The 27970-nt window shown below is 38.9% G+C and overlaps 1 protein-coding gene across 1 annotated transcript; it reads left to right on the top strand.

Annotated features, from left to right (window-relative positions):
• On the top strand, positions 1-27027 carry Lamp3 (lysosomal associated membrane protein 3). Its single transcript, XM_051150690.1, has 6 exons — positions 1-148; positions 5196-5869; positions 6658-6786; positions 14998-15055; positions 18019-18189; positions 26539-27027. Exons 1-6 carry the CDS (start codon positions 1-3, stop codon positions 26670-26672), a joined length of 1314 nt encoding a protein of 437 aa, XP_051006647.1. The 3' UTR covers positions 26673-27027.
• The last annotated feature ends 943 nt before the right edge of the window (positions 27028-27970 follow it).

Here is a 27970-nt window from a genome sequence, read left to right as displayed (position 1 = left end):
ATGTTCCTTGGTTTTCTGTGGCCCTGCTCTGAAGCTGACTCCATTGCTACCCTTCAGAAGGCCGAAGCACACAACATCAGCAGACCAAGCTCAACTGCCATGCCTGGGCAGATCTTTGCAGTGGCTGTGCTGTTCCTGTCTCTGGCTGGTAAGTGACATAGCCCACTTGCCCTGGTGGCCATGCTTCATTTAGTCCTCTTAAATCTAAATGCATACTTGTGCCCTGGACCAAAAGTGAGGCAGGAAGGGCTATAGAAGTGGCTTCTGTTGTTCCTGCAGGTATTTAGTGTGAGAACATTCCAAACCTGTCGTCTTACGTAGGTGGGGGCCACCTACTATTTTTCCAAAATCCTTTATGGATTGAGGGGAATTTATGTGAGTTAGAATGGGCTATCAACCCCAGAAGACATTGTCTATGGCACCCGCATTAGCGTGGTTACCGTATCATGATTGAGTTTATAGAAATCACTTTATTTATGAATTCTGGGCCAGGGCTTAGGAATCAGAGCTGATATTTGGCTACATTCTGTGTTATTTGCTTTTCTTACATGCAAACATTGTTTATTTTATATAAACAGTGACATGTGAGGATATATCTGATGTCATCTGACGAGCTGCATCACTTCATAAAGGTGTAAATTGAAGCATCATAAAATGCTATTACAATATCGCTGTTGCATATCAACTTAGAGAGGTTGCCTGGGAAGCCAAGCTTAGAATGGCTGTTTTAAATATCTTCTCCTGCATGAGTATTTTATACCCAAGATATTGAGTTCTACTAGGTTATTTTTATGGTCTGCCAGAAAGTGTACCAGCTAATTTCCAGCTCCTTCTAGAACCACTGAGTTTAGCTTGTGAGACCATTGGCTCAGTCTACACGATAGTGCTGACATAGAGTGGAGGACATAGAGGCCTCAGCTGTTACATGAATGTTATGGAAGCTGTGTAAAGGGCCATCGCAGCTGCCTTAATCCAAGTATGTTTTGTTTGTGCCATGCTTTCAGTATTATGATTTCATGTTATCAGAAGTACAGAAAAGAAATGAGTTAATTTGGGGATGTAGTGCAATGACAGTGTTGGCTTAGCATTGGATCCACTCACTAGCACTGTGGGAATAACTCTTACTGTTTTAAGTTAATATAAAAGGTAAACATTTCTGCCGTGCATATACTCTCATCCATCTAGAAGCAAAAGTAGGGTAAAGGGTTATTTACTCCAGTAAACACAGGCTCAGCTTATAATCAAGATTTTATTGCTAAGAAAGAAAAGGCATCACTTTCCTACCTTGTTCATGCACGCATGTGTGTGCGTGCACGAGTGTGTGTGTGTGTGAACACATTAGTATGCATTTTGTATTTTTATTACCATTTCATGTTCCCTTTTTTTCTAAGTGTTACACTAAACACATTTGTTTACTTATGCGTACACATTATTGGCTAATATTCACATATGAGGAATGGATTTTTTTCTTTTGAGATTAGGTGACATCAATTTCTTTTTTAATTGTATTTTTAACTATTTAAAAGAAAATTTAAAGTTAAACATATTTTGTTCATATTCCTCCTTTCTTCCAAGGCATTCCAGAACCTTCCCCCCTCTGTGGTCACACAACTTTAAGTTCTTTAAAAAAAAAAAAATAAAGAAAACCCAATACAACAACCTATCAGGTAAAAATAAAGAAATAAATAAAACAACACTCAAAAGAAAAACAGAACAATAAAAGCAACCCCCCCCCAAACCTGTAATCAAATATAACAGACTGAATAACTGTGGAATCCATATGTTGGTCAACTACTCTGAACATGAGGTGTATCTTAGCGTGGTTGATATAACCAGTGTCACTTTATTGTAGAACACTGATTTTCCCTTTCCTTGCAGGTATAAGTAACAGTGTAGTTGCTAACCTTATGCTAGTGGCTAGATTTTTGTTCATTCATTGATTCATTCATTGATTAAAAACACAACAAAATAGAATTAAAGTAAAGCTATCATAATGAAGTTGGATAAGACCAATCAACACAAGAGAAACAACCCCAGAGAACTCACAAGAATTAGAGACCCACTTGTTTGCACACTCAGGAATCCAATAAAAACACTAAACTGGACCCATAATATATATGCAAAGGAGGGACCTTGTCCAGACCTGTGTAGGCCCTGTGCGTGCTGCTTCTGTCTGTGAGTTCATATGGGCTATGCTCATGCCCATTTAGAGGGCTTTGAGTCCTTGCTTGGAGTCTTCCATTTCTTCTGGCTTATACTCTTTCTACCTCATCCTCCACAGGATTCCTTGAGCCCTGATGTGGGGGTTGAGGAAGGCAGTGGCAGATTTGATAGACATCCCATTTAGGGCTGAGTCTTCCATGGTCTCTGTCTTTGCACATAATCTGGATGTGAGTTTCCGTATTTGTTTCCATTTGCTGCAGGAAGAGGTTTCTCTGATGATGACTGATTAAGGCACTGATCTATGAGCATACCAGAATATCATTAGGAGTCATTTTAATGCTACTGTTTTTTAGAACAGTAGTAGTTGATTTTACCCTAGGTCTTTGTGATGTTTATTATCTGGCTCTTGGTCACCCAAGCAGTGCTGGGTATGGGTTCCATCTCATGGAGTAAGCCTTAAGTCAAATAAGATGTTGGTTCAGTAATTTACACACAGGTTTTGTGCCACCATTGGTCTAGCATATCTTGCAGGTAGGGCAACGTTGTTGATCTAAGGGTTGTGGCTGGGTTGGTGTCTTTGTTCCCATTTTAGTTTAGTGTACAGAGTAGCATCCTATACCAAAGATGCTAACCCATAGAGCTGAAGGCTCTGCTCACTAGCTGGACTTCTCCATGTTTAATGAGTTGCATAGGTTTTATCTTTAGTAATGAGGCCTTGCCATCAATTTGTGGAGAGAAACCTTTAGTCTCGACAATAGCTTGGATTGCTTGAATTTTCCCATGGGGGCCCCTTTTGGCAAACAACTCAATTCAATGTAATCTAATCCTTGTACTCAAAGCTTCATTTAGTGGCAAGAAATGTTGAGTTGGGGTCCCGTCTTCTCCATTATTGGTGATTCCATTTAGATTGCCTTCATATACGTGTATGTTTTAGGAGCACCTATTGTATTAGATTTCCACTCTACCCCTCAAGTTGTCCCTAATTTTAACTATCTCTCCCCAGATTTCCTCTCTTGTCCCTCTCTTCCCTTCATCTCCCCATTTGATCCTCCTGTTCCAGCCCCTCATCCATCCATAACCAACTATTCTATCTCTCCTCTCTAATTAGATCTGTCTGTCCTTCATAGTTACTTGCTCTGTACCTATCCGCTGTGGTTCTATTCATTGTAGTTTGGTTATCCCCGACTTAAAAGCTAATATCCACATATAAGCAAATAATACCATATTTGTCTTTCTAGGTATGAGATACCTCAGGATGATTTCATCTTTTCTTTTAAAAATGGCCAAATAATACTCTCTTATGTAAATGTACCACATTTCCTTTATCCATGTTGAGGAACATCTAGGTTGTTTCCAATTTCTGGCTATTATGAATAGAGCAGCAATGAGCATGGTTGAGAAAGTGACTCTGTGGTAGGATGAAGAGAAAGTACCTCTGGCTCAAAGCCTCCATGCAGTTAATGTCCAGTAATTGGGAAATTTTAAGAGTAGGGAGTGTCACTCAGTACCATGCTTGGCCACGGTATACAAAGCTTACAGTTTGATACTCAGTAGCAGACACACCAAGAGTTTTGTTGCTATCTATTAATGCAGAACAATTAACCACTTAAAATGTATCAGATGGAAGGAGGCCTAAAGAAACTTATAGACTGTATTGACTGTTACGAACCCAAGGATATCATAAATACCAGGGCAGAGGCATGCCCTTTTCGCTCTTTTCACCTTTCCCCAACTCTCATCCCAGAACTTAGCACCTACAGATCCTATAAATGTCTGAGAAATGCAATATAAACAAAGAAGTTTGAATGGGCCAAGCTGTTTTCATTAAAGAGTCTCTCAGGGCCCATTTAAGAATTTTGTTTTATGTGCCTAAACAGAGGCAAGGACAAAACCTGGATGAAGCAAAGACACACATCTTCAACTACTTAAAGAACATCCCTGGAGACAATCTGTGACAACAACAGACACGATGTTCTCAAGGGTCCTGCAGGTTTTCCCTGAATCCAACATGTTTGAGCTTTGTAATAATTGTACTTGTGGTCAAAATCGTATGCATAACTCTCAACTTTAGGTTTTTAATCTAGTGAGTGAGATGCATAACCAAGAAGTAAATAAGCAAGTAAACATTTCTTCAAGGATGACATTTCACTCCTACCTACTGGCAATGTACTCACTAATTATTTTGGTATTGTCCCCACATGTGAGTACTACCCCAAGATGTGATTGGTGAAGCCAAAACAATGAATATATCACTGAGATGAAGAACCATGGTGATAGGGGCTATTGAATGTAAGGAGGACAAGGGAAGGCACTCTGAAAAGCTGGCACTTACACCAAAACATGAAGGACATGAGCAATTATACCTTGAAAATTTCTGTTAGTTAACAAAGACTGGACTGCACAAAAGATTAAGAAAAGAATAGAAGTTGTTTATATTTAGAAAAATAATGTGAGGAGATCTATCTTGCAAGAAAATAGTCTCCCATCATTGGGAGCAGTTATGCATAGATTTCATGAATATATATGAGCTAAGCACAATTTATCCATCAGGTTATGGTTTAAACTAAATGGCTTCTGAGGCTTATTCCAAACTTGGAATCACATGATTCCACGAAAAATATAAAACCCTATAAATATCTAATGCTGCCTTAGTCTATGCAGTTGTCATAGCTGCTGCTCATCTGAGTGAGCACTTTATGACTTCCCTTTGGTCTCACAGCTGAACACAATTGCTTTGGCATGCAATAGTACCATAACCTGTGCAGATATGGGTTACATGCAGAATGTCTGACATATGGTCATAAACATGTATCTAACACAAGTGCGAACCAAAACATTACAGTGATGGCCTGGTACTAGTCTTTGGTGATCTTCACTTTATTGTTGCAACTCTTGAAATCTTTCCCTAAACATGAAACGGCATGGAAGTTTACTTATGAACACATTAAACTGGGAGTGGAGGAGGGACCTTTTAAGCATTTGGTCAGTGCTTTTAACACTATTTTTTTAAAAAAAAATTGCATTAATTTTAGATGGCCATCAAATAAGAGAAAAAGAATTTCCAAAATCCAGAGGCGATCTTCAACATGTTTCAACAGCAACAGGACAGACCACAGCAAAGCCTCCACTACAGCTGATTGACCAAACCCCTCCTGTAAGTTCAGCAGCAACGTCAAAGGAAGACTACATTCGAATGGCTGCTGAAACCTCCACCTCTGAAAACACAGCACATACAACAATAAAAACAGCAATCCCACTAACTACAAAAAGTCTTCTACCCAGCAGCCGAGCTAGCGACACCTTGGTCTCATCTAATGACTCACATATGACTGTGAGTTGGTCTACCAGTGGTCCTGGTTCAGGTGCACATTTGCCAATTCCTAAAACTGGAGCTAGTCTATCTACTGTCGACCATGTAACTGGGAGAACTACCCAACTTGGTGGTCAGCCTACCCTTCTCAAAACCATTGTCATAGCATCACACAAAAGCACAGCCAATCAGGGGCCAACTCTGTCAACCTATGTCCCAGAGAAGCCTACAGCCAAAGACAGTCCGACAACTTCACATGCCCTCATAGTTCCTAGGCCCACTCTTGCAACTCAGATATTACTAGCCAAGACTGGAACTTATGAAGTTCTAAATGGAAGCAGGCTCTGTATAAAAGCAGAGATGGGAATAGAGCTGATTGTTCAAGAAAAGGATTTGGTAAGTTGGGGGTCATAGAATGATAATATCTTCAAAATCTGACTATAGCTGTTTTGGTGAGAGTGAGCAGTCTTTATGTGAGAGAGGGAGTTGTGGGTTCATTTTTCCAGTGTTTTTTTTTTTATCCCAAAGGAATGTGTTACAGAAGAAAATAGAGAAAGCAAAGAGAACCTCAATATATATACTTCTCACTTGGAGCCCTCGCTGTCAATATTAGGGATGCTACATAGTCATCACGTCCTGGGCTTGTTCTTATGCATGACTTCTCAGCCTCAGTTCCTTTCTGACATGAGGCATTGGAATCTGATGCTCTCCATAGTTCCAGCTCACTGCAATAGTAACATGAAGACGCAGATTAACCAGAATATTAGGGAAAGAGGTTGTGTAAAGCATTTTTTATAATGAAAAGTCATCATACATTTTTGTTTTCTTTTTTATGTAGTTTTCATCCAAAGAAAACTCATATTTGTGTTTGAGGCAGAAGTACCTTAGAGCACAAACTCCTCTGTCTGCCACCTTTCAGTACCTTGAACTGAACAAAAATTGAATTCCATGTAGTTTGCTACGTATGAGTTACTCATTAAACACCCCTACCAGGGGAGTATTCCTTCTAAGAGAGTCTTTACACATATGCCTGTAAGTATATGTATGTCATACACCTACCTACCTGGGGGAGTTTGTGGCTTTTAAATGAATACCCATTTATTCATTTAATAGCCTATACTTCTGGTCTCTGGATTGTGTTTTCTCCTGTCTCTTACTGATTGGACCTATCTTATTTGGTTTAGGAGTCTGCAACTCAGAGACACTTCAACATTGACCCCAGCCTAACCCATGCATCTGGGAAATGTGGCTTCCAAAAATCCAGCCTGTTCTTGAATTTCCAGGGTGGATCTGTGAACGTCACATTTACAAAGGTGAGATATGAGTTTCCTTACAGTGACTGGCTCCACCATGGAGTGACTTCTCAATCTAGTGCTAGCTTTCAAGCCAGAGCCTGGCAGAAGTACACAAGCACCTCTTGAGTTCTCTTCAGATAAGAATAAGAAGCTCAGGAAGGAGAGGAAGAAAGGGTTTGACATCATGTTTACCTTCTTCTCCTTAAACCTCCTCTGGCCAGCCCAAAAGGGCTTGAGTGCCTCTTAGGAGAGCCTTAGCTCTGGGGGCTACACTCACCAATGCCCTTTGCAGATTACTCGAGGAGGAAGTGGCACAGATGAAAAGATTTGTTGAAATTTCCAGTGGGCATCAGATAAGTGGGGTTATTCTAAAACCAACATAAAATACCAGAATAGGTTCTTTCCAATCATCGAAGGCAAAACGCATGGACTAGGAAGGCTCTGAGTTTCCCTGACAGGGGATAAAGACAAGTAGAGTGGAAAAAAGCTTGTTGAAATCCGAGTCAGCTGTAAATTTGACTCAATCACTGATTTGGTTTTGTGGCAGCAAGTAGGCAGTCCTAATCTCTTTCAGTTCTATTTTATTTCTTAGAAATGAGAAAAGGGATCAATTCTATAAAATCATATTCACTATAGAGAGAATAGTAATATTCAGGAGTTACTTGCTGTAATTGAAGAGAATACAATGGGAAGATATCTGGGTAAGGGCAAACAGGATGAACCTAGTCATTCCACTGTCAGAAGAGACTTACCCTCCTGTGGTGCTGAGAGGAGCACATAGTAGCTCATGTGCACAAGCCACTCGGGTTTGCTTTTTAAAATGCACAATGGAAAGTATGAGACAAGTTGCTCTGACTCTTAGGAGGATGAGAACTTTGTATTTATGTGTGCATGGAAATGACTTAGCTTGGAATATTCTTGTTAAGGACAAAATTAAAGATACTAATTGGCTCTTATTTGTGATTCTGGATCTACTGACATCATTTTTATAAGATAGGGTGTTGGGATGAGCTTATTCTTGAAGCTTAACTTAATAGAAAAGGAGGTTTCTGGGGGAAGCAGAAATAAAACATAAAGTAGATCCTTCATTTTTTTCCTTATAGAGTCAAAGCAGAAGGAGTGTGTGTGTGTGTGTGTGTGTGTGTGTGTGTGTGTGTGTGTGTGTGTGTGTGTGTTGGCTAAATCTGACTAAATAAGGATTTGACTATGTATTATGTTTAAAATGTTAATTTGTTCAACAAAATGTGGAGTCAGTCATTGTTGTTATTAACTTAGGATGGAGATGCACTTGAGAATGAGTGTTTTCCTTTTCATACCACAAGCATCTCTCCCTGGTTCCAGAAGCTTCTTTGGACATAATAAGGACTCTATCCATGGCTAACTAGCATAAAATTATGTGACTGTCAGGAAACCTTTTAAAAGTCACCTTAGAAAATGAAGTATGCAGACTAGGCATCTATGCTTTGTTATGGGCTCAGTGACACATGGAACTTGTCCATATGCCTGTATGATTAAGTGCTCATGGGAAGCACGTAGTCAGTAGCTGTTGTGAAATGTGATGGCCACTGTCACCAGATCTGTGTCTTTCAGTGTTGTGCTCTCTCCCCTGCCTCTCGATTTGTGTTTATCTCTTTCTCTCTGTCTCTATATCTGTCTCTCTCTTCTCCTGTTTTCTGACGCTCCTCACTTGTCTTTTTGATGCCTTTGGGCTGGACAATTTGACCAGATCCCATCTAAGTCTTGAATCCTTGTCTTTCTGAAAATCTATATATTCCTGAATTCTGCTTATTCTAGATGAGTGGACAGGTAATAAAGATTCATATTAATTTAGAAGCCCTCCCTGCCTCCACCCAACATCCCAGAGCCACTCTCCAATGGCAGCCCAAAGTGTAGCCTTGGCTTCCTTGCTAGGTATCACAAGCCAATCATCTTCAGTTCCCAGCATAAGTTCCGCAGGCATCTGTTTTGTTTCTATGGAAGGAGGGGATCAAGGAGTCTCTGAGCCTTTGTATTCTTACAGAGTTTCTGTATTTTGCTTAAGCCAAAATAGTGAATTAAACAAAGATTTTAGGAGCTAAGCACAGCATAGTAGAAGCAGAGTACAAAAAGTATTTTTCCTGTTGATGTTTTTAATTTAAAGACACTTTAACTATTTTGATGAAGATTAAAAGTGACCTTTCTCTGGACTTTGGAGACCTGCACTGGATCTGACGTGGAAGTCTCCTTCATAGTTTCAGAAGGTGTTATGTAAGCCACCACAAGAGAAAAGTGACCAATAGTCCTACCCAGCTATGATGCCAGCTATGACGCACAAAAAGATATCTCTAAAGAGGCAATAGTGGCACTTATATCTTGTGGTAGCTAATAACCACTTAATTGGACTTAAAACCTGCTCAATAGGGTATTCATGTTTGATGCTGTAAACCTAGACAACTACTCACTCTGATGAGGCCAATTTCCTAAATTAGTACGCTATCTAACTTGAAACATCTACCCTTCAACCTCATCAAAGAAGATTCTTTTTTCAACAGAGATCGGTACCCAAGTGCACAACTGGTCAAAACAAAGAAAACAACTGACCATGGGTTCCCATCCCCTATTAACACATTTATGACCTCTTTTATCTAAGGCTCAGGGAGTATAAAGAAAGACTAGGCGGAGGGTAGATTTTAAGAGCAAGAGGACAAGGATATCTCCTATGAGATTGTGTCTTCTGTAGATGACAGGGAAGTTACACCAGTGAAATCCCAAATATAGAGTTGCCTAAAAAGATGTGAACAGTGGCAATACTAATTGACTTGCCAACATGGATGAGGGAAGTCTCACAAGGCACCCCTTCTTGATTAAGAGCTACGGGCAATTCAGGGCTGCCAAGGAAGAAGCATTCAGTGCTTTCCATGGAGAGGTCCCTGATAGGTTATCCGATCTTAGATGACCAGTCCTAAACACATATGCATGCAAGCAACTCAGCAATCATAATTACAACAATAAAGAAAAATGCCCATGAATTTGAGAAGGGTAGGGGGACATGGGAAGATTTGGAAGGGGGATGATGTAAATACAGTACTCGAATATGAAATAAAATAAAAAATTAACCCCCCCTAAAACACTGAACTTTCTTAAAAATTTCAATACAAAAAAGATTTTATTTCCTCCTTTAAGGTAATAAGGAAAACATTAAGGTGAGTGTGAAATGATAAGGAACAAGCAACAGAGCTGGTGTCTTGACCTGGGAATTTTCATTGTATTTTTTTCCCAGTATTGGAGGTTGAATTAGGAGCTTTACATGCTACACAAGTGCTCTACCACCAAACATTTATTTTATTAGTCTGTGATAGGGTGTCACTAACATTATCCAGGTGGGCTCATTTTCTAGATCTTGATGGCCTTGAAATTGTTATTCCCTTCCCTGAGCCTCTCCAATTATCTAGAATTAAAGGTCTATACCACCAGGCCATTCATCATCCTTTCAAGCAGACACCTTATCCAGGAAGGTCAAGTGCACACTGAGCATCTACCATTTATCCCTATTGTTAAATAATTTTCATATGGGGGATAGCTTGATAGTCTGTTTCTAAAAAGTCAGAAACCCAGGCTTTTTTCTTAAAAATATGATTGTAAATGTTACAACACATTTTTCAACATTTCAATACTATGTCAACTAAATGAGATATAGATTTAGGGCAGACTGAGCCTGGTCCTGTGATTCTGATATGACAAATCTATTTTATGAAATAGATGTTGGAAATAAAATATTGTAGATTTTCCCAAAAGGGTAAAATGACACTTCAATCTATCACTTTTTAAATGTTGTTACTGGCTGAACTGACATTTCTTAATAACTGTAGCATCAGTATATGGGGGCAGGGGCAGATAAACTTTGGGTGTGGGGTATGTTTTATATCTTATAGAACATTTAATAATATTCCTGGCCCCTGTCAAAAGATTTGTGTGTTTTTAGAAATAGATCACACTCAAATTGAACCCAAAATATTCCCCATATGTTATCAAATATCTCTCAGAAAGAAAAATTACTCCTGCTTGAGAAAAAAGAAAAATCCTACAATCACAAAGAGTTTACAAAATAATAGATGTCCTAAATAAGGTCCAAGTGGTAGAATAATAGGAGGATAATGATTAACAGGGCTCTTGTGGATGAGAATTGCTGGACTGGTGTCTTTCCCTGGAGATGGCTTGTGGGGTAGAAATATAATTTCCTCTTATGACCACAGGAATATAATTTCTTCTTCTTGAGGCAACAGACATACCCACAAGAGAAAAGAACAAAGAAATTTGTTTGCCATATACTACACTTAATCACTGTGGCCTTCCAGTGAGATTCAATTTGGCTTATTGAGTTTTTCATTTATAGTATAATTTAGTTTGGTTTTCCAGCAATTCTTTTTATTGAATTTTATTTTTGTATCTTGAATATATTTTCTTATTTTGTTCAGGTTTTTATTTTTGTTCTCTTGTTCACTTGTGTCTTTTTTAAAAAATGAATTCTTTGGATATAGTTATAATTGTTCTTTTCTAGTTTTTCTAATTTTTTTTCCTTTGGGAGCCATCACTATAGGATAAATTGTGGAAGAAGATATCTGAGCATTTTGTTTCTGTGCTGAGACTTGCACATCTGGAGTTAGTTTGTTGAGGTTTTTTTTTCTTTTTTCCTTCACTTTTTAAAAAGTCAAGTCTCTATTCTTTCAGTGTAGATGTTTACAATGTTCATGAGAAGAGTGAGTCACAGTTGGGTTGAGGCATCCTCTGTGGAATTGGTATTTAGAGCCAAAGGCTTTATCTCTAGTGTTCTTCTGAGAGTCAGGTATTGTCCTGGTCATGTCTGCTGCTTGTGCTGGGAGTTGTTTCAAGTAGAAGTTAAAATAAGTAAAAACATTTTCTATAAATAATTGAAAATACTTAATTGATTTTCTTGAGAATTTCATACAATATATTTTATATATAATCACTCCCTTACCCCAACTATTCCAAGATCCCCTCCCTTTCTTCTGACCCATGTGTTTTATTTATTTATTTATTTATTTATTTATTTATTTATTTATTTATTAAAAGCACATCAAGTCCAATTTATATTTCCCAAATATCTTTGAGTGTGAGGACAACCCTCAGAGTATGGTGGTCAACCCTTAAAGAAAACTGGCTCCTTGTTTCTCAGAAGCTATCTGTTGCCCATAGCTCCTTACCAAGAGATAGCACTTTGTGCCCACTTCCTCTATCAATGTGTGGACTTTTTCTGGCTTGAGTTTGTACAGGTTTTGTGTGTGTTGTCACAACTGCTAAGAATACGCATGTACAAGTGACCTGAAGTGTCCATAACACACTTATTTTGTTGAAGTCATCCACTGCTTCTGGCTCTTACAGTCTTTCTTCTTCCTCTTCCATGATTCCTGGGTCCTGTGAGGAAAGGTAAAACACAGATGTCTTATTTAGGGCTAATCCCTCTGCAGCCTCTTACTTTCTGAATATTGACCAGTTGTAGGACTTTGCAGGTAATAGCAATCGTTTGAAAGAAGAATCTTCTCTGCTGAGAAGATGTACTAAATTATAGGTCTGCAATAAGCCATTAAAAGTCAGTTTAATGTCCATTTAGAGGAATAACAGTAGCAGGTTCTCCAGTATGGTTTATGACATATCTAGCCAGAGGTTCTTACCCATGATGACCTTGTTCCATCTTGTGGACTGAGCCTTAAATCCAACCAGAAAGTAGTTGGTCACTTCCACAGCATTTGTGCAACAAATAGACCAGTGACTTGTCTTGCCAGCATGGCTGTCATTACAGGTTTCTGGGTTCACAGAGAGTCTCTGGGTGAGATTGATGATTACCTTTCTCCTTCAGTTGTGCACACTGAAACTTTCCAGTACTATGAAAGATAGTCAGTAGAGATGGAGTTTCCAGGTGAGCATCAGCTTGATTTCTCCATGTTCTATGACTTAGGTGTGTGGTATCTTCAGAAATAGAGTCTTACTGTGACATTCTGGAGAGTAAGCTAGGGCATAATCTTAAAAGCAGGCTCTCTTGTTTTGTCTAACCTATAAACTGTGAATCTGAGTGAAATACGTAACTACTCTGAGACTTCTGATTACTCAGTTCTAAAACTGGTCCAAAACTGGCTGATGATATTTATTGTGGTTGTTATATAGAGGGTTATTATAAATTGAAAATGATGCAACAGGTTGGAAATAGTATACTTGGTAAACTGTGATACCCTTCTAGAAACACCACATACCTAAACCTAACGTCACAGAGATACCAAAAGTTAAGAAGTTTCTAGAAGATTCAGAGTAGTATTGTGGCCATTCCTCCACTGCTCCTTAAATTAGATTAACTCCATAATCTAAGTAGCTTCTAAACACAGCATCCAGCATATTACCCCATCCTTCAATAGATCCCATAGAATGAGATAGGATCTCTCTCTCTCTCTCTCTCTCTCTCTCTCTCTCTCTCTCTCTCTCTCTCGTTTTTTTTTTTTTTTTGAGATGGGGTTTCTCTGTGTAGCTTTGGCTTTTCTGGACTCACTTTGTAGACAAGCCTGGCTTTGAACTCACAGAGATCAATGTGCTTCTGCCTCCCAGAGTACTGAGATTACAGGTGTGGGCAATTGCACCTTCGCTGGGTCTTTCTTTGGCAGTGGTTGAGATAAGGTTGGTTGAGACAAGGCCACTTTGTGGCCCTGGTTGGCCTGGAATTCACTTTGTGGACCAGGCTAGCCCCTAACTCAAACTCATGCCTGCCGTTGCCTCTGAAGTGCTGAGATTAAAGGTGTATTCCACCACACCCAGCTAGAGCAGGAGTCTTGTAACCTGGACTATGGATACAAAAGTAAAGGTCTATTTTATGCTGGAATAAATCCTAGTTAAAGAAAAACCCAACTAGATTGCATGTAAAGGCAACCTAGACAGGATTTGGGCCATAGATGTTTTCCCTTAAAGCAAATAGTGTGTTGTTCTACCTTCCTTTAAGACTGTTGAGGAGAGCCTTGTCTTCTGCCAGGTCCTTGAACAATGCCTGAAGTGGAGTAGATGTCAAAAACAAGTTAGTTCTAGTTTGAGTTTAGCACCATGTCACCACCCATGGGCTGTGGCCTTACATAACACTCAGTCTTCATTTTTTTACCTCATAATTGTGAGAATTAATTAGGACAATGTATGGAAGCATCTGGGACAAATTAAGAAGCCACTGTGATAGACTAATGAGTTAATTTCAGGATGTAGAGTTTCTGTATCATACTAAAGTAGGTTGTACTGTGGGATAAATTATCATTTCATCTATAAATAACAGAAATCTGGGCTATAATGTGATGATAATTATTATTGTTAAATTTCTTTCATGACTACATGTGAAACTTTTAAAAGTAATTTGATTTTATATACTTATTTTGATTACACTATCAGGATTTTTACATCTTTCTGGTCATAACAGTGTAAATCACTAACTTTGAAAAATAGAAAGGGGCCAAAGGGGTAGCTCAGTAGTAGAGTATGTGTGTATTATTATGTATAAGTCCCTGAATTCAATTCTCATCACCAAAAAATACATACATTTCCTTTTAAATTGACTCCTCCACACTCAAATTAAGTTCTATTGAGTGTTCCATGCCTCCAGTCTTTGAAGGGGTTGCAGGGCTATTGTATAATTTCTTTTGATTTCCAAATGAAAACTCCTAGATAAAAATGGAGGCAAATGTGGACTCCAGGAGGAAAGGAGTTTTCCCAGCATCCTGCCTTGTGCCCATTTAACCAATTTGAAAATATGGATCTGTTGATCTCTTTAGAGATTGACCTTATACATAGGAAAATGCACATACAATTTTGTTTATGTTATTTTCACCTGAGGGTTGATGAAACCTTCAAATTCCATCCAACATGTTCTTGAGAATGGGTAGTCTAAGTTAATACCACCCACGGCTACTACCATTCTTCTCTGCTTTTCCTGATATAATTGCAATTTGGAAATTTGACAGAACTGAAATTCTTCTAGTGGAATTTTAGTTTCAGGATCTAGAAAAAAGTAAGAAATAGAGCAATCTGGATCTTGTAATTGTTCATCTCTTTTTGAATTTATTATGTGTTATGTTTGATTTTTTGAATATTTAAAATATAATCATGTCTAGCACAAACATGTACCTTAGCCCTCATATCAAAACTTAAGATCCAAAATCATAAACATAAAAATTGATATTACCCTAAGGTTAACACTTTGATGTTTTACAGGAAGAAAACTCATATTATATCAGTGAAGTGGGAGCCTATTTGACCATCTCCAATACAGGTTAGTAAGAGAACATGTATCATATCACTGTTTCTGGTTAGCTCATTTTCTTATTATTGACTTTGATAGTTTTTAAATAAGGTTTTAAAAAAAAAACAACGATAAGGAAGTAGTGTATTTATAAAACTCTGGGGGAACTCAAACCTTTATATACTTCATTTTATCTGATCATAGAGGATGGTGGCCTAGATTATATTGACAATTGTTATCTTTAGCTATTACAAGTTCAGTACCTTTTTTAACTAATTTGTTATTTGAGTGAGATTTACTCTGTACTCTTAATTGTATATTATGCTATAAAATTATGATATAGCTAGGTACCAAGCTGTGTCTATATTAGACAGTGAGGAGCCATAATTATCCAAACTGATAAGATTCTGTCATGGCAGAGCTTTCATTCCAGATGGGAAGAACACCATACACAGTCATGTTAAATTATATTTTAAGTGGTAATCAGTTCTATGAGCAAACACAAACCCTAATGCCACAGAATGGAGAGCTAGTTCATATGTCCTTTGGGAAGCCTCCAGAGGAGAAAGAATATTTTGAAGATGGGAGGTTTGAGCATAATATCTTCAGTTCGGGGCATCTGGTCTGAGGCACCTTTTCCAGATGGCAGTAAGAAAAGTCTTAAGGAATGAGATTGTTAAAAGAGCCATATTTACTACTTTTACACTGCTGCAGTAAAGCTCTATGGCTAAGGCAACTTATAGGAGAAATTGTTTATTTGGTTTATGGTTCCAAAGACATAAGAGTTCATTAGCATCATGACAGAGAAGTGTGGGAGCAGGCAGGAATAGCAACTGGGGTGTAGGGCAGGAAGCCGAGAACTTAAATCTTGATCTGTAAGCTGAGAGAGAGAGAGAGAGAGAGAGAGAGAGAGAGAGAGAGAGAGAGAGAGAGAGAGAGAGAGAGAGGAGAGAGGAGAGAGGAGAGGAGAGAGGAGAGAGGAGAGAGGAGAGAGGAGAGAGGAGAGAGGAGAGAGGAGAGAGGAGAGGAGAGAGAGGAGAGAGAGAGGGGGATGGGGGAGGAGAGAGAGCGCATCGGGAATGGCTTGAAGCTTTGGAATCTCAAAGCCTGATCAGAGCGATGAACTTACTCCAAAAAACCCACATCCCCAAGCAGTGCCGACAACTGAATACCAAATATTCAAATACAAGAGCCCATGAAGGACATCATTATTTAAGCTACCACAGCAGTTAATGAACAGTACTAATGTCTCCTAGAAAGTGAATGAACACACAGGAGATGAGGTCCCAGAGAATGCCATTCCAGAGCATGTGGGGCCTACGGGCAGGCAACCTAAAGACTTGACATTTTATTCTAAAGCATATGTACCATAGGCAAATTTGGGCTAAGGAAATTGTATAGCATATTTGCATTTATCAACAATCACTTTGGTTACCTTATGGGAAATTACCCATAGAGATATATATTTTTTAAAAGCCTTACAAATGTTCATGTTTAGAAAGATAATGTTCCCAACGGAATCAAATGAATCTAAGGAGGCCTTCAGATATTACCCCAGCAAGTCTAGCCTTAGATAACACATCTGCATTGAGCTTCTCTGCTGTGCCACTTTTGGTTTTGGAATTTTCTGTTTTCTTTTTTTTTAATTGTTATCATTTGATTGGTTTAAATATTATTAGTTAATAATCTATCACTAATGATATTTGCTAATAAATCAAACTCAGGGGCAAAGTCTGTTTAAACAATTTACTGTATTTTGCTGATACTATTCAAGAAGACTTTTATTAGTGAAGCCAGTTAAATGTAAAATAACCCAGATAACTAATTTTTACATATATTAACTTATACCTGTCTCATCTCGGCTAGAGGGTAAGTAATATGAGTGCTAATAGAAATTGCTGAATGTTATCACTAGGGGTGGTCCAGATTTCAGCCAGTAGTAGGGTGAGCAATTTTTTTTTCAGTGCGAGAAAAGAATATCAGACCAGAGATTAACTTAGGGGCTGATGGGGAAACAAGTTCTAGGTTCATGTGATCAGGAGCTCAGCATTATTAGAAAGAAGAGTAGACACAGAAATTATGGTGTTCATGTCAGTGTGGTGCTGGTGCTAGTGTGAGTCACAGTAATTCATTGTCATGACAGTACTGATACTTGGGTTAATTTTAATGGGCATGGCAGCAATAGGATACCCAGATAGACAGACAGATGATATATAGGTAGATAGATAATAGATAAATAAAGCTTCAGAATCTGTCATATGACACAATAGCCTAAATAGATGAATTAGTACACCATTTCAGGCCAACTTGTTAATTTTCTTTTTTTGTCAAGTTGTTAATTTTCATGAGACTATTTCTTACTGTAACAGGCAATGGGACAAGACACAGGCTTCCGGGCCCATTAGATATTACTTATCAGTCATGAAGCCAAAAGTATGATTAAAAAAAGAATGCTTGGTGTCTGCCTTAAAGATCACTGTGTACCTGACATAACGAGTATGCTCCTTTCCTGAACAGCAAGCAGAAGGACTGGGATATGTTTCCAAGGATGAAACCAACTTCTTGGTGATTCTTCTTCCTGCTGTATTGATCCAGTCTTACGGCATGCAGATGCACCAGTTGTGATCCTGTCTTTCTTTGTTCTGACTCATTTATCATGCACTCTAAGTATTAAAACAATCTTACTTCTCTTTCTAAAGTCTTTAAGAAACTCTCTATAGCCTCAGGAACTGACAACTCTATCTCCAATAAGATGAAACAAAACCAGAGGGAAAACACTCAGCTCACCATTCCTACATAGAATCTATGTGAAACATCTCACATATATTTCAAATAGCAACAGAAAACATCTGCTAGAGTATTTTTTTTTCATGACAAAAGATGGTGCTTCATCTGAAAAAAGACAACTGTGTACATAAGCAGGCCAGTGGCACCTTGAACTTAATTGATATTGTGATGTTTCTTGCTGATCATATGTTACCTTTCACTCTCAGAGAAGACTTACCAGGGAATGAAGAATACTATGGTGATGTTTGAGACAGTAGTTGGGCATTCCTTCAAGTGTGTGAGTGAGCAAACCATTCATCTGTCATCTCAGCTTCAAATAAAAACAATGAATATCCATCTCCAAGCCTTTGATTTTGAAGGAGACTTCTTTGGAAATGGTAAGTTAAGCATCCTGAAGTCACAAGTAGCCTTCAGAAACCCAGGGGGCCAGTTTCAGGCATGTTTATTCTGACGCTGTTAAAAGGCTTACTGTAATGGAAAAACTCTGAGGTTTTAAAGGCTGTGCTCCCCTTACACTTACATGTGAAAGCCATATATATAGGCAAGTCCACTGCCTTATCTAAGCAGGATGACTATTTGAATGAAAACATAAAGTTCTCACTCGTTTAAACACACACACACACACACACACACACACACACACACACACACACACACACACGAACACATACTCCAAGTGGAATACTTTGGACACCTCTTGTAGATTCTGTAATAACTCTAGCATGTTCATGCTCAGAGGATACTTTAAACATATCTTGTCCTGGACTTGCTTTGTATAGACCAGGCTGGCCTTGAACTCACTGTGATTTGCCTACCTCTGCCCCCTTGAGTTCTGGGATTAAAGGCATGCGCCACCAAACATGGTTGAGTTTTGTTTTGTTTGTATTATTTCATAATAGATTTTTCCCACCTGCAGAGAACTAATTTCAAGAAAGAAATTACTTATGTGGGAGTCCTTTTTCTGGACTCTAAAGCTTTTCATTGGATATTTCCTCACAGCCAATTTAGTTTGCATCTAACTTTTAAAAAAAAATTTGAACCACAACACAGAGCTTGTCTGGTAGTTTCTAGGGTAAAAACTAGCCCTTAGGTGAAGCTCAGGGTAAGGTAGGTCACTTTTTAGAAAAGCCTATGTCTTGGTCCCTGTTCTATTACTGTGAAGAAACATTATAAGTACAGCAACTCATTAAAAAAGGCATTTAACAGTTTCAGAGGGATAGTCCCTTATCTGTATTTGTAGTGGGGAGCATGGTGGGATGCAGGGAGGCACAGCCCTGGAGCTGAGAGCATTACATCCTGATCTATAAATAGCAAAGAGAGAAAAAGAGAGAACTTAGGCTTGGCATGAGCGTTTAAAACCTCAAAGGCCACCCCTCATTGGTGCACTTACTCCAACAAGGCCACATCTACTCCAACAAGGCTTCATCTCCTAATTCTTTTAATCTGTCTTAAATTAACAGATGAGTGAGCATTCAAATATGAGTCTATGGGAGCCACTCCTATTCAGACCTCCACAGGCCTTTTCCGTGTCTAGAAAACAGTGTTACTAAGACTCGCACATTTGGCGAGAAGAATCATAAGCGTCATCTAAATATATTTCTAGTAGGTACTCAAAAATATTCTGAGTACTTTTAAAGCATCATAAATAGAGGCTCCATGTAAACTTTTAATATGAATCTGATATTACTTTGGGTTCTGTTACACAACTAAGAATGTGTCTAGAGAAAACACTACTTTTTACTTGGCAAACGAAGAACTCAGGTGTTGATTGGATCCCATGCTCTTGAAGGTTTTCTGTGTCTTAGAGTTTCTGCTTCAGCTCTGCATCTTTGTTATAGGGTTCAGTCAGCATCCCCACAGCTAAACTGATAAAAGGCAATCTTAGAGTGTCTAACTTCTAAAAAAATATTTACTTCTTTGCAAAGAATCCTCTTAACATTAATCATGTGGTTTCAAAATAAGGCATACACTTGTTTGTCTACTTGTGAAGACTCTTCGTGAAGCAAGAAAGAGGTAGGTCAGGTGAATAAAACCTCTCCCACGTCTGATTACTATTATTAATGCTCATGGGCAGATATATGAAAACTACTTCCTTTTTATTCCTAAGGAAAAAAATTAGAAAGTTAAGGAGACCCTGAGCAATAGGACAATATAACTTTACTCTTCTCTCTACTTCACCTCACTGAACTCTCACAAACCCCTACAATTCCAAGCAGCCCATGGGGCCACTGAGGCCATGGGTGTGGCCATGGTCAAGGCTGCAGGGCTCATGAAAGTAAAGCCAAAGACAAGGAGTAGATCCTCATCACCAAGCTGGGCCGCTTGGTTAAGGACATGAAGATCAAGTCCTTGGAGGAGATTTATCTGTTCTCCCTGTCCATTAAGGAATACGAGATTTTATTGACTTTTTCCTGGGGCACATCTCTAAAGGATGAGGTTCTCAAGATCATGCCAGTGCAGAAGCAGACACGGGCTGGCCAGCGGACCAGGTTTAAGGCTTTTGTCACTATTGGGGACTACAATGGTCACGTTGGTCTTGGTGTTAAGTGCTCCAAGGAGGTAGCCACTGTCATCCGATGGGCCATACATCCTGGCCAAGCTTTCCATTGTCCCTATGCAGAGAGGCTACTGGGGGAACAAGATTGGCAAGCAACACACTGTCCTGTGCAAGGTGACAGGCCATTGTGGCTCTGTTTTGGTGAGTCTGATCCCTGCTCCCAGAGGCACTGGCATTGTCTCTGCTCCTGTGCCCAAGAAGCTACTGATGATGGCCGGTATTGATGACTGCTGCACATCAGCCAGGGGCTATACTGGCACCCTGGGCAACTTTGCCAAGGACACTTTTGATGCCTTTCCAAGACCTACAGCTACCTGACACCCAATCTCTGGAAAGAAACTGTGTTCACCAAGTTTCCTTATCAGGAATTCACTGATCATCTTGTGAAAACCCACACCAGAGTGTCTGTTCAGAGGACCCAGGCTCCAGCTGTGGCTACCACATAGGGGTTTTTATAGAAGAAAAATAAAGTAAAAACATATATACAAAGGCCATGGGCACTCAAGGAGCACAAGATTAACGCAGTGATCGAGATGAGGGGTAGATCAAAGAAATTTTCTACATTTCCCACATTTTTACTCATTACTTTAAGTAGGAAGCTCATGCAATTTGGCAACAACTCTGTGGTTAATGCTCCTTTACGAAATGCACTTGTTCTTTTTGGAAGTGTTTTTAGCTCTTTTCATATTCCCAAGGTGTTGAGAGAAGCATCTGGAAGATTCAAGAGAACCTGAAGAGCCCCTAAACATATCCAGAGTTCTCAGAAACACGCATTGCCTTTTAAAATAGGAGGTGTTGATGGAAGACTAGATGTGAGAGCCTAGTTTTCTTATGACTCAGAGTTAAAAGGACACACCTGGCTTTGAGAGGTGTGGTCTCATTTTTCCTCTGTCAAACACTTTTTTTTTCTAGACTTCCAGGTATGCAGAGTCAAGGGCCCTTGTAAAGCTTTACAGATCAGAGTGGGAGGTGTTTATTTATGATGCCCCTAGCCATCTTGAAGAACAACCACATTAAAGTTTATCTATTTTGTATAAATGTCTTCCAAACCAGATGGGAATGAGAAGCAGAACTTAACACGAAGACTAGAACAATAAGGTGTTTTATAAAATTGTAATTTTTTATTACATTTAGTGAGTTCTTTCAGTTTGTAGACTTTGGTTATCTACCTCAGCTAACATATATTATCCTCCACATTAACTTGGATTAATGTGCCAGTAGCCATGAAGAACAGGAGTTTTGTTGGGACAACTAATAAGTCAATATTTGAATATGTGCATTTCTCACAGCATTGCCTACTTTCTCCCACACAGAGTGGAGGCTCAGCTGAGGCAGGCTTCTAACTCTGCCTTCCTCTTCTAGCCCAGCACACTTATCTTCTCTTAGAAACCTTAAACAAACGAACAAAATTCTGTGGGCACCTCCTTCTGTTTTGAATAAAATAAAAATTTTATTCATAGTCTTTCTTTTCAAACCAAGGATGGAAAATAGAGAGTGAACGTAGTGGCTGAAGGAAGTGAGCTGAGAGCTACCCCAAACTACATGATAACTCATCCCATACTTATAGAAAATAATAGATTCCAAAAAATCAGCGGATTTATTGACAGAGTTCCACTACAATAGGAATGAGGTATGGAAGTTATCCATAGAGTATCAAAGAAAATTGAATGTATGGATTGCCATGGTTAAGTGTGAGCAAGATGAAAATAAAGTGCATGACCACTGGAAGAAACCCTGCAGAAAGTTATAAGAATGCTTGAAGCTAAATGGATGAACTATTAGAGGTATTGCTTTATTAGGCATGCCATAGTGAAGTATTACAGATTATGTGTCTTAAGCAACAGATATTTATGTTCTCACAGTTCTTGGAGATGGAAGCCAAGATTAATATGTTGGCAACATTCGATTCATGAATTCTTTTTTATCTTATTGAAAATAAACATTTTCATACAATATATTCTTATTACTGTTTCTCCTCCCCGTAAGTCCCTCAGTTCCTCCTACCTTACCCTCCCTTCCAGGTTCACATCATTCTTATTTTTCTTCTGGAAACAAGCAGGCATCTAAGAAATAATAATACTATAAAATACTATAAGAGAAACCAAAACCAAACAAATCAGAATATGACAAAACAACCAAACAAGAAAAAGAGCTATAGAAAAAGGGCATGAATCACATATAGACACAGAAACAGACATTCACATACATTGGAATCCCATTTACACCCCCCAAAGAATTTATAATATATAAACAAAGGACCTGTAAGGTTAAAAATGTCCTGACTTTACAGTATAAGACAAAGCATTCAAAGATGCTGTTGAGTTCATTTTGTGTTTGCCATATATTCCTGGGCATGGTATCTACCCTTAAGAGTGGTTTGTTTCCCCAGTGGGAAAACTAATTTTTCATTAGTAAGTGGAAAGCAATAGAATATAGCTTCTGGATTTGAGATGGGGGCATGTGTCCACTTCTCCTTCCAGCTCTAAGACCCTATCTGCAGACTTATGCAAGCCTGTATATGCTGTCTCAACCTCTATGAGTTTATATATGTATCTATAATTCCCTATCTAGAAGACCTTGTTACCTCTGCGTCCTTCCTTTGCCCATAGCTCTTACACTCTTTCTGTTTTTTCTTCTGTAGAGTTCCCTGAGCCCAAAGGGGAGAGATTTGTTGGAGAAATCCCTTTTAGAACTATGTTTTTCCAGTTTTCTCACCTTCTATGTATTGTCTGGCTGGACATCTCTGTATTTGTTCCCATCTGCTACAGGAGGAATCTTCTCTTATGATGGCTGAGCAAGTCACAGATCTATGGGTACAGCTGAACTTCATTAGGAGTCATTTTATTGTTTTGTTCTTTGGGCAGAACAGTAGTATTCGGGATTAGATATCCTAGGTCTTCAGGCTATCTAGATTCAATTTCTTGGCCATTAAACTAACACTGAGTATAGGTTCCATTTCATGGAGTGGGCCTTAGCACAAATCAGCTAGTGCTCGGTTACTACCACAAGTTTTGTGCCACTGTTTCAACAGCATATCTTGTAGTCAGATCACCCCTATAGATAGAGGGGTTTGATACTCAGTTTATCTTTCTCCTTTGGTAGCATGGAGAGTACCCTTCAGTAGTATTATATTAATCTATAGGAGGGAAGGCTCTAGGTCAGCACCAGCTTGACTCCTCTGTGTTCAATAAGTTGTGTAGGCATTATTTTCAGCAATATGCCCTTACCATCAGTTTGTGGAGAGCATCAATAGCCTTGGCAATAACCTGAGTTGTATTAGGGTTTCCATGCTGCTCCATTGTCCTTTTAAATTTGTATCCCCATCATCTCTTTTAGTTGTCTTATTGCTTTGATTAGGACTTCAAGTACTATATTGAGAAGATATGGTGATAGTGGTCAGCTTTGTCTTGTTCCTGATTTCAGTGGGATTGCCTTAAGGTTCTCTCCATTTACTTTGACGTTTGTTATAGGCTTTCTGTATATTGCCTTTATTGTGTTTGGGTATGTGCCTTGTATCCTTGATGTTTCCAAGACTTTTTATCATGAAGGGGTGTTGGATTTTGTCAAAGGCTTTTTCTGCATCCAATGAGATAATCATGCATTTCCTCCTTAATGGTCTCTACCATCTTCATAAACATAGATTTAAAGTTGTTTTCATGTGTTTCAGCTGTGTTAGGATATCCAAAGCTTGCTGCTATATTGACCTAGTTTTTGTTGATTGTGTTATTTTGCTGTTAAACTATCTGGTTGTCCCTGGCATTGCTTGTTTGTTCTTGGAGCCTCTTTGGAGTGTGTGTGTGTGTGTGTGTGTGTGTGTGTGTGTGTGTGTGTGTGTAAGTCCTAGGTTATGGGATGGGGGCTGGATCTTCTCAAGTTGTCTATAGCTCTTCTCTGCTGGTTGTGTCCTAGTTGGTCCTATAAGCAGGACATTAGGGTTTGGTTTTCTAACCTGTGTGGTCCTGAGGTCCTGCAGGTCTTCTCAAGATGGCGTGTAGAGCTGTGAACTATAGGCTAAATATGTACATCTCTGAACTCCAGAGACTTCCTCAGGATGTCAGCAGTTGGAAGGTCTGAGGGTGCCTCTCTCTGGGAAAATAGGAACTGATGCTGGTGTTTTGGAATGTGAAGCATGGTGGGTAATTGGCCCTGCAGACATTGTACTCCTGGTACTCAAACTCTGGGGGGTCTTTGCCATCTTGGAATGGGACTCTGTATGCTCCTAGTGTCCAGCCAGTCTCTACCAGGAGACTGGTAGAACCATCAACTGGAGGCTGGAGCCCTGTCTCTGGTATCTAGAAGCTGTCTTTGGAAGTTGGGAGGAGTCTGGGGTCCAGACGCTTGAGCCCTGCATTTCTGGAACTTGGGAGTCATGTTTGAGTAGGCAGAAGGTGCCTGGTGCTGGGAGCCTAGTGGATCTGGGAGCTGTCCATAGGGAGGAGTGCCTGGAACTGTGTGTACTTAGCTCCCAGGATGCCTCCTTTGGTCTGGGAAACATAGATATTGGCGTTACAGGGTCCTATAGTATTTATTTTTGGTCTTTTGGGAGTTACTAGACTGATCTCTGGAGTGTCTTGAATAGTTTACAACCCCAGCAACAGTGACTGAGGGAGCTCTTGCCCCATATCCTCTCCAAAATGTTGTCAGCTTTTTTGTTGTCTTTTGCCATTCTGACTGGGGTATGGTAAAATCTCAAAGTTGTTTTCATTTACATTTCCCTATTTTCTAGAGATGATGAACATTTTGAGTTATTTCTTATCCACTTTTATTTCTTATTTTGAGACCATTCTATTTAGATGCATAACCCATTTTTTATTTATTTTATTAATTTATTCAGACTACATCTCAATTGTTATTCCCTCACTTTTATCTTCCCATTCCTCCCTCCCTCTTTCACCCTTTCCCCATCCCTTAGGTCTGTGACAGAAGAGGACCTTTTTCCCCACTATAAGGTCACAGTCTATCATGTCTCATCCTGGTAGCCTGCTTACCCTTTTTCTGAGTGCAACCAGGCCTCTCCATCAAGGGGAAGCAGTCAAATATGGGGCACCAGAGTTCATGTCAGACTCAGTCGCTGCTTTCCCACAACTTTGGAGAATGTCCTGTCCATTGCTTAGATCTGAATAGGGGTTCACTGTTTACTGCATGTATTGTCCTTGGTTGGTGCAGGAGGTTGAGCAGACATCCCTGGGTTCAGATCTGCCTATCATGATGTTCTTCTTGTGGGTTTCTAGGACCCTCTGGATCCTTCTATTTTCCCATTCACCCACATTTCCCTCGCCTAGAGTCCCAATAGAAAGTCCCTGCATCTATCCTGATCTCCAGGTAAGTGAAAAGTTTCATTGGACATCCCTTTTGGGCTAGTGTCCAATTATAAGTGAGTACAAACCATGTGAGTCTTTCTGAGTCTGGGTTAACTCACTGTATGATCATTTCTAGTTCCATCCATTTGCCCATACATTTCAGAATTTCCTTGCTTTTAATAGAAATACACTAATTCCATAGTGTAAATTTACCACAGTTTCTTTATCCATTCTTTGACTGAGGGACATTTAGGTTGTTTCCAGGTTCTGTTTATTATGAATAAGGCTGCTATGAACATGGTTGAGCATATGACCTTGTTGTGTGGCATATGCTCAAAGGACTCAATATTCTATTCCAAGGATACTTGCTCAGAATGTTTCATTGCCATTCTATTTACAATTGCTGGGATGTGGAAACAATCTAAACGCTTTTCAGGAGATGAACAGGTAATGAACATATGGTAATATACACTATGGGATACTATTCAGTTGTAAAGAAAATTTATATAACTACACAAGAATCATATATATTATGTGCTTTTTTTATGAATGAGAGAATTTCAAGGGTAAATAATATGCCAAAAATTATGCCCAGTGTTGTGGATTTATCTCTGTAGTACTGTGCTTGCTCACCATGCAAAAAGTCTGGGTTAGATGCCCAGAAATACAGTCAACTAACCAACCAACCATCCATCCATCCAACCAACCAACCAACCAACCAACCAACCAACCAATCAACCAACCTATGAATCAGCCAACAAAATAAAAGCTGAGATCAGATATGTTTGACTCCAAATCTCATGTCCTTTCTATTCTGGTCTATTATCACCCAAGTTTACTTGATACATTGTGTTTGTTTTCTCTCATAGTGGACGAGTGTTTGTCTGACTATACAATTGTGCTTCCTGTGGTTGGAGCCATCGTGGTCATCCTCTGTGTTGTAGGTCTGGGTGTCTACAAAATCCGCCAAAAGCATCAGTCATCTGGATACCAGAGAATCTAATTTGTAACCAAAGGAAATGGTAACAATGAACTTTAGAAAAAAAATAATTATTTCCAGTATGGTGGAGGATTCTTTTCCTTGCTGATTCCTACTAAAACCAATGAGTGGTTAGTGATTAAAACTGAAGCAGTACATCAGTTCTGAATATTTTTACTCATATCATGAAAGACTAAGGAAGATATTTAAGACTATTTTCTATTTGTTGGAAAAATTTATTCAAATGAACATTTGAAACACATAGTATTAACATAATGTTCAAAATTATATACCAAAATACTTGATTTTAATTAATCTTACCTGTGTTTGCTTAAAGAAAGTTATTTTAGCATTAATATATATTTTTAAGAACATTTTACTGGATTTATTTACCATCTGTGTTTATTTGATGCATGTAAGTCTGGCATGATACTTTTTTAAAATTTACTTTTCTTCTTGATTCTTGCTGAAGAATTAATAAAAATTAAGAAATAGCTGCTTATAGATGACATTAAAAATAAATAAGCATCAATAATCATGACCCTTAATTATATAACGTATGTGGTGGCCTAAGAAATTTACTGTATATTTTTTGAGTATTCAGAATTAACAATGACTCACAGAGTCAAGAAAATAAAATCTGCCATTAATCACCAGCATTGGACTCTTGGACTCTTCTTTCTTTGCCTTCATCTATTCAACAGAGAGGAAATCCAGAACTAGAACTTATGTAGCCATAGCACAGTACCTAATTATCACACAGGCAGGAAAGGCTGATTGGTCAGAACATAGTGCCTAAGTATCATATGAGCAAGCAAATGCATGGCTCAATGCATTGAGCCATGCAGCTCTAAAGAGAAGAGAAAGAAATGTACTCTTAAAAGTATTTTGTATTTCTTTTTTTCACACCATGTTTGTCATGGTTCTGCAAAAGATCAGTAAGTTAGTAGACTTTTGATATATTTCATTACTGGAAAAACTATGATTGATTAGCCTGTACCAAAGGTTCACACATGTCAGGTCATTATAGATATTATTTTCAATGTACTGTCTATTATGAGTTAGGCTATTAAATATATTGGAGGACCCTGCTATTTATGTTGCAGTGTACCATGTCTGGATGGCTCTCCAAGCTTGGAGGAAAGTGGAGGATTCACTTTCTCATTCGGGGGTTCGTCTTCTCTGCCTGACCTTATCTGGAGAGCATATCTAAGCACAAATGGCAGACCATATTTGGAGTATGACCTTGCACAAGAGCTACACCACTCAATGAAGGAGTCCCACTCCTTTGCTTGCCCATATAATAATTAAGTACTGTGTTT

The sequence above is a fragment of the Acomys russatus genome, chromosome 8, assembly GCF_903995435.1.
Source record: "Acomys russatus chromosome 8, mAcoRus1.1, whole genome shotgun sequence".
In the NCBI taxonomy this organism is placed as follows: domain Eukaryota; kingdom Metazoa; phylum Chordata; class Mammalia; order Rodentia; family Muridae; genus Acomys; species Acomys russatus.
Note: the sequence above shows the minus strand (reverse complement) of the source record. Positions and strands in the feature narration are given on the sequence as shown.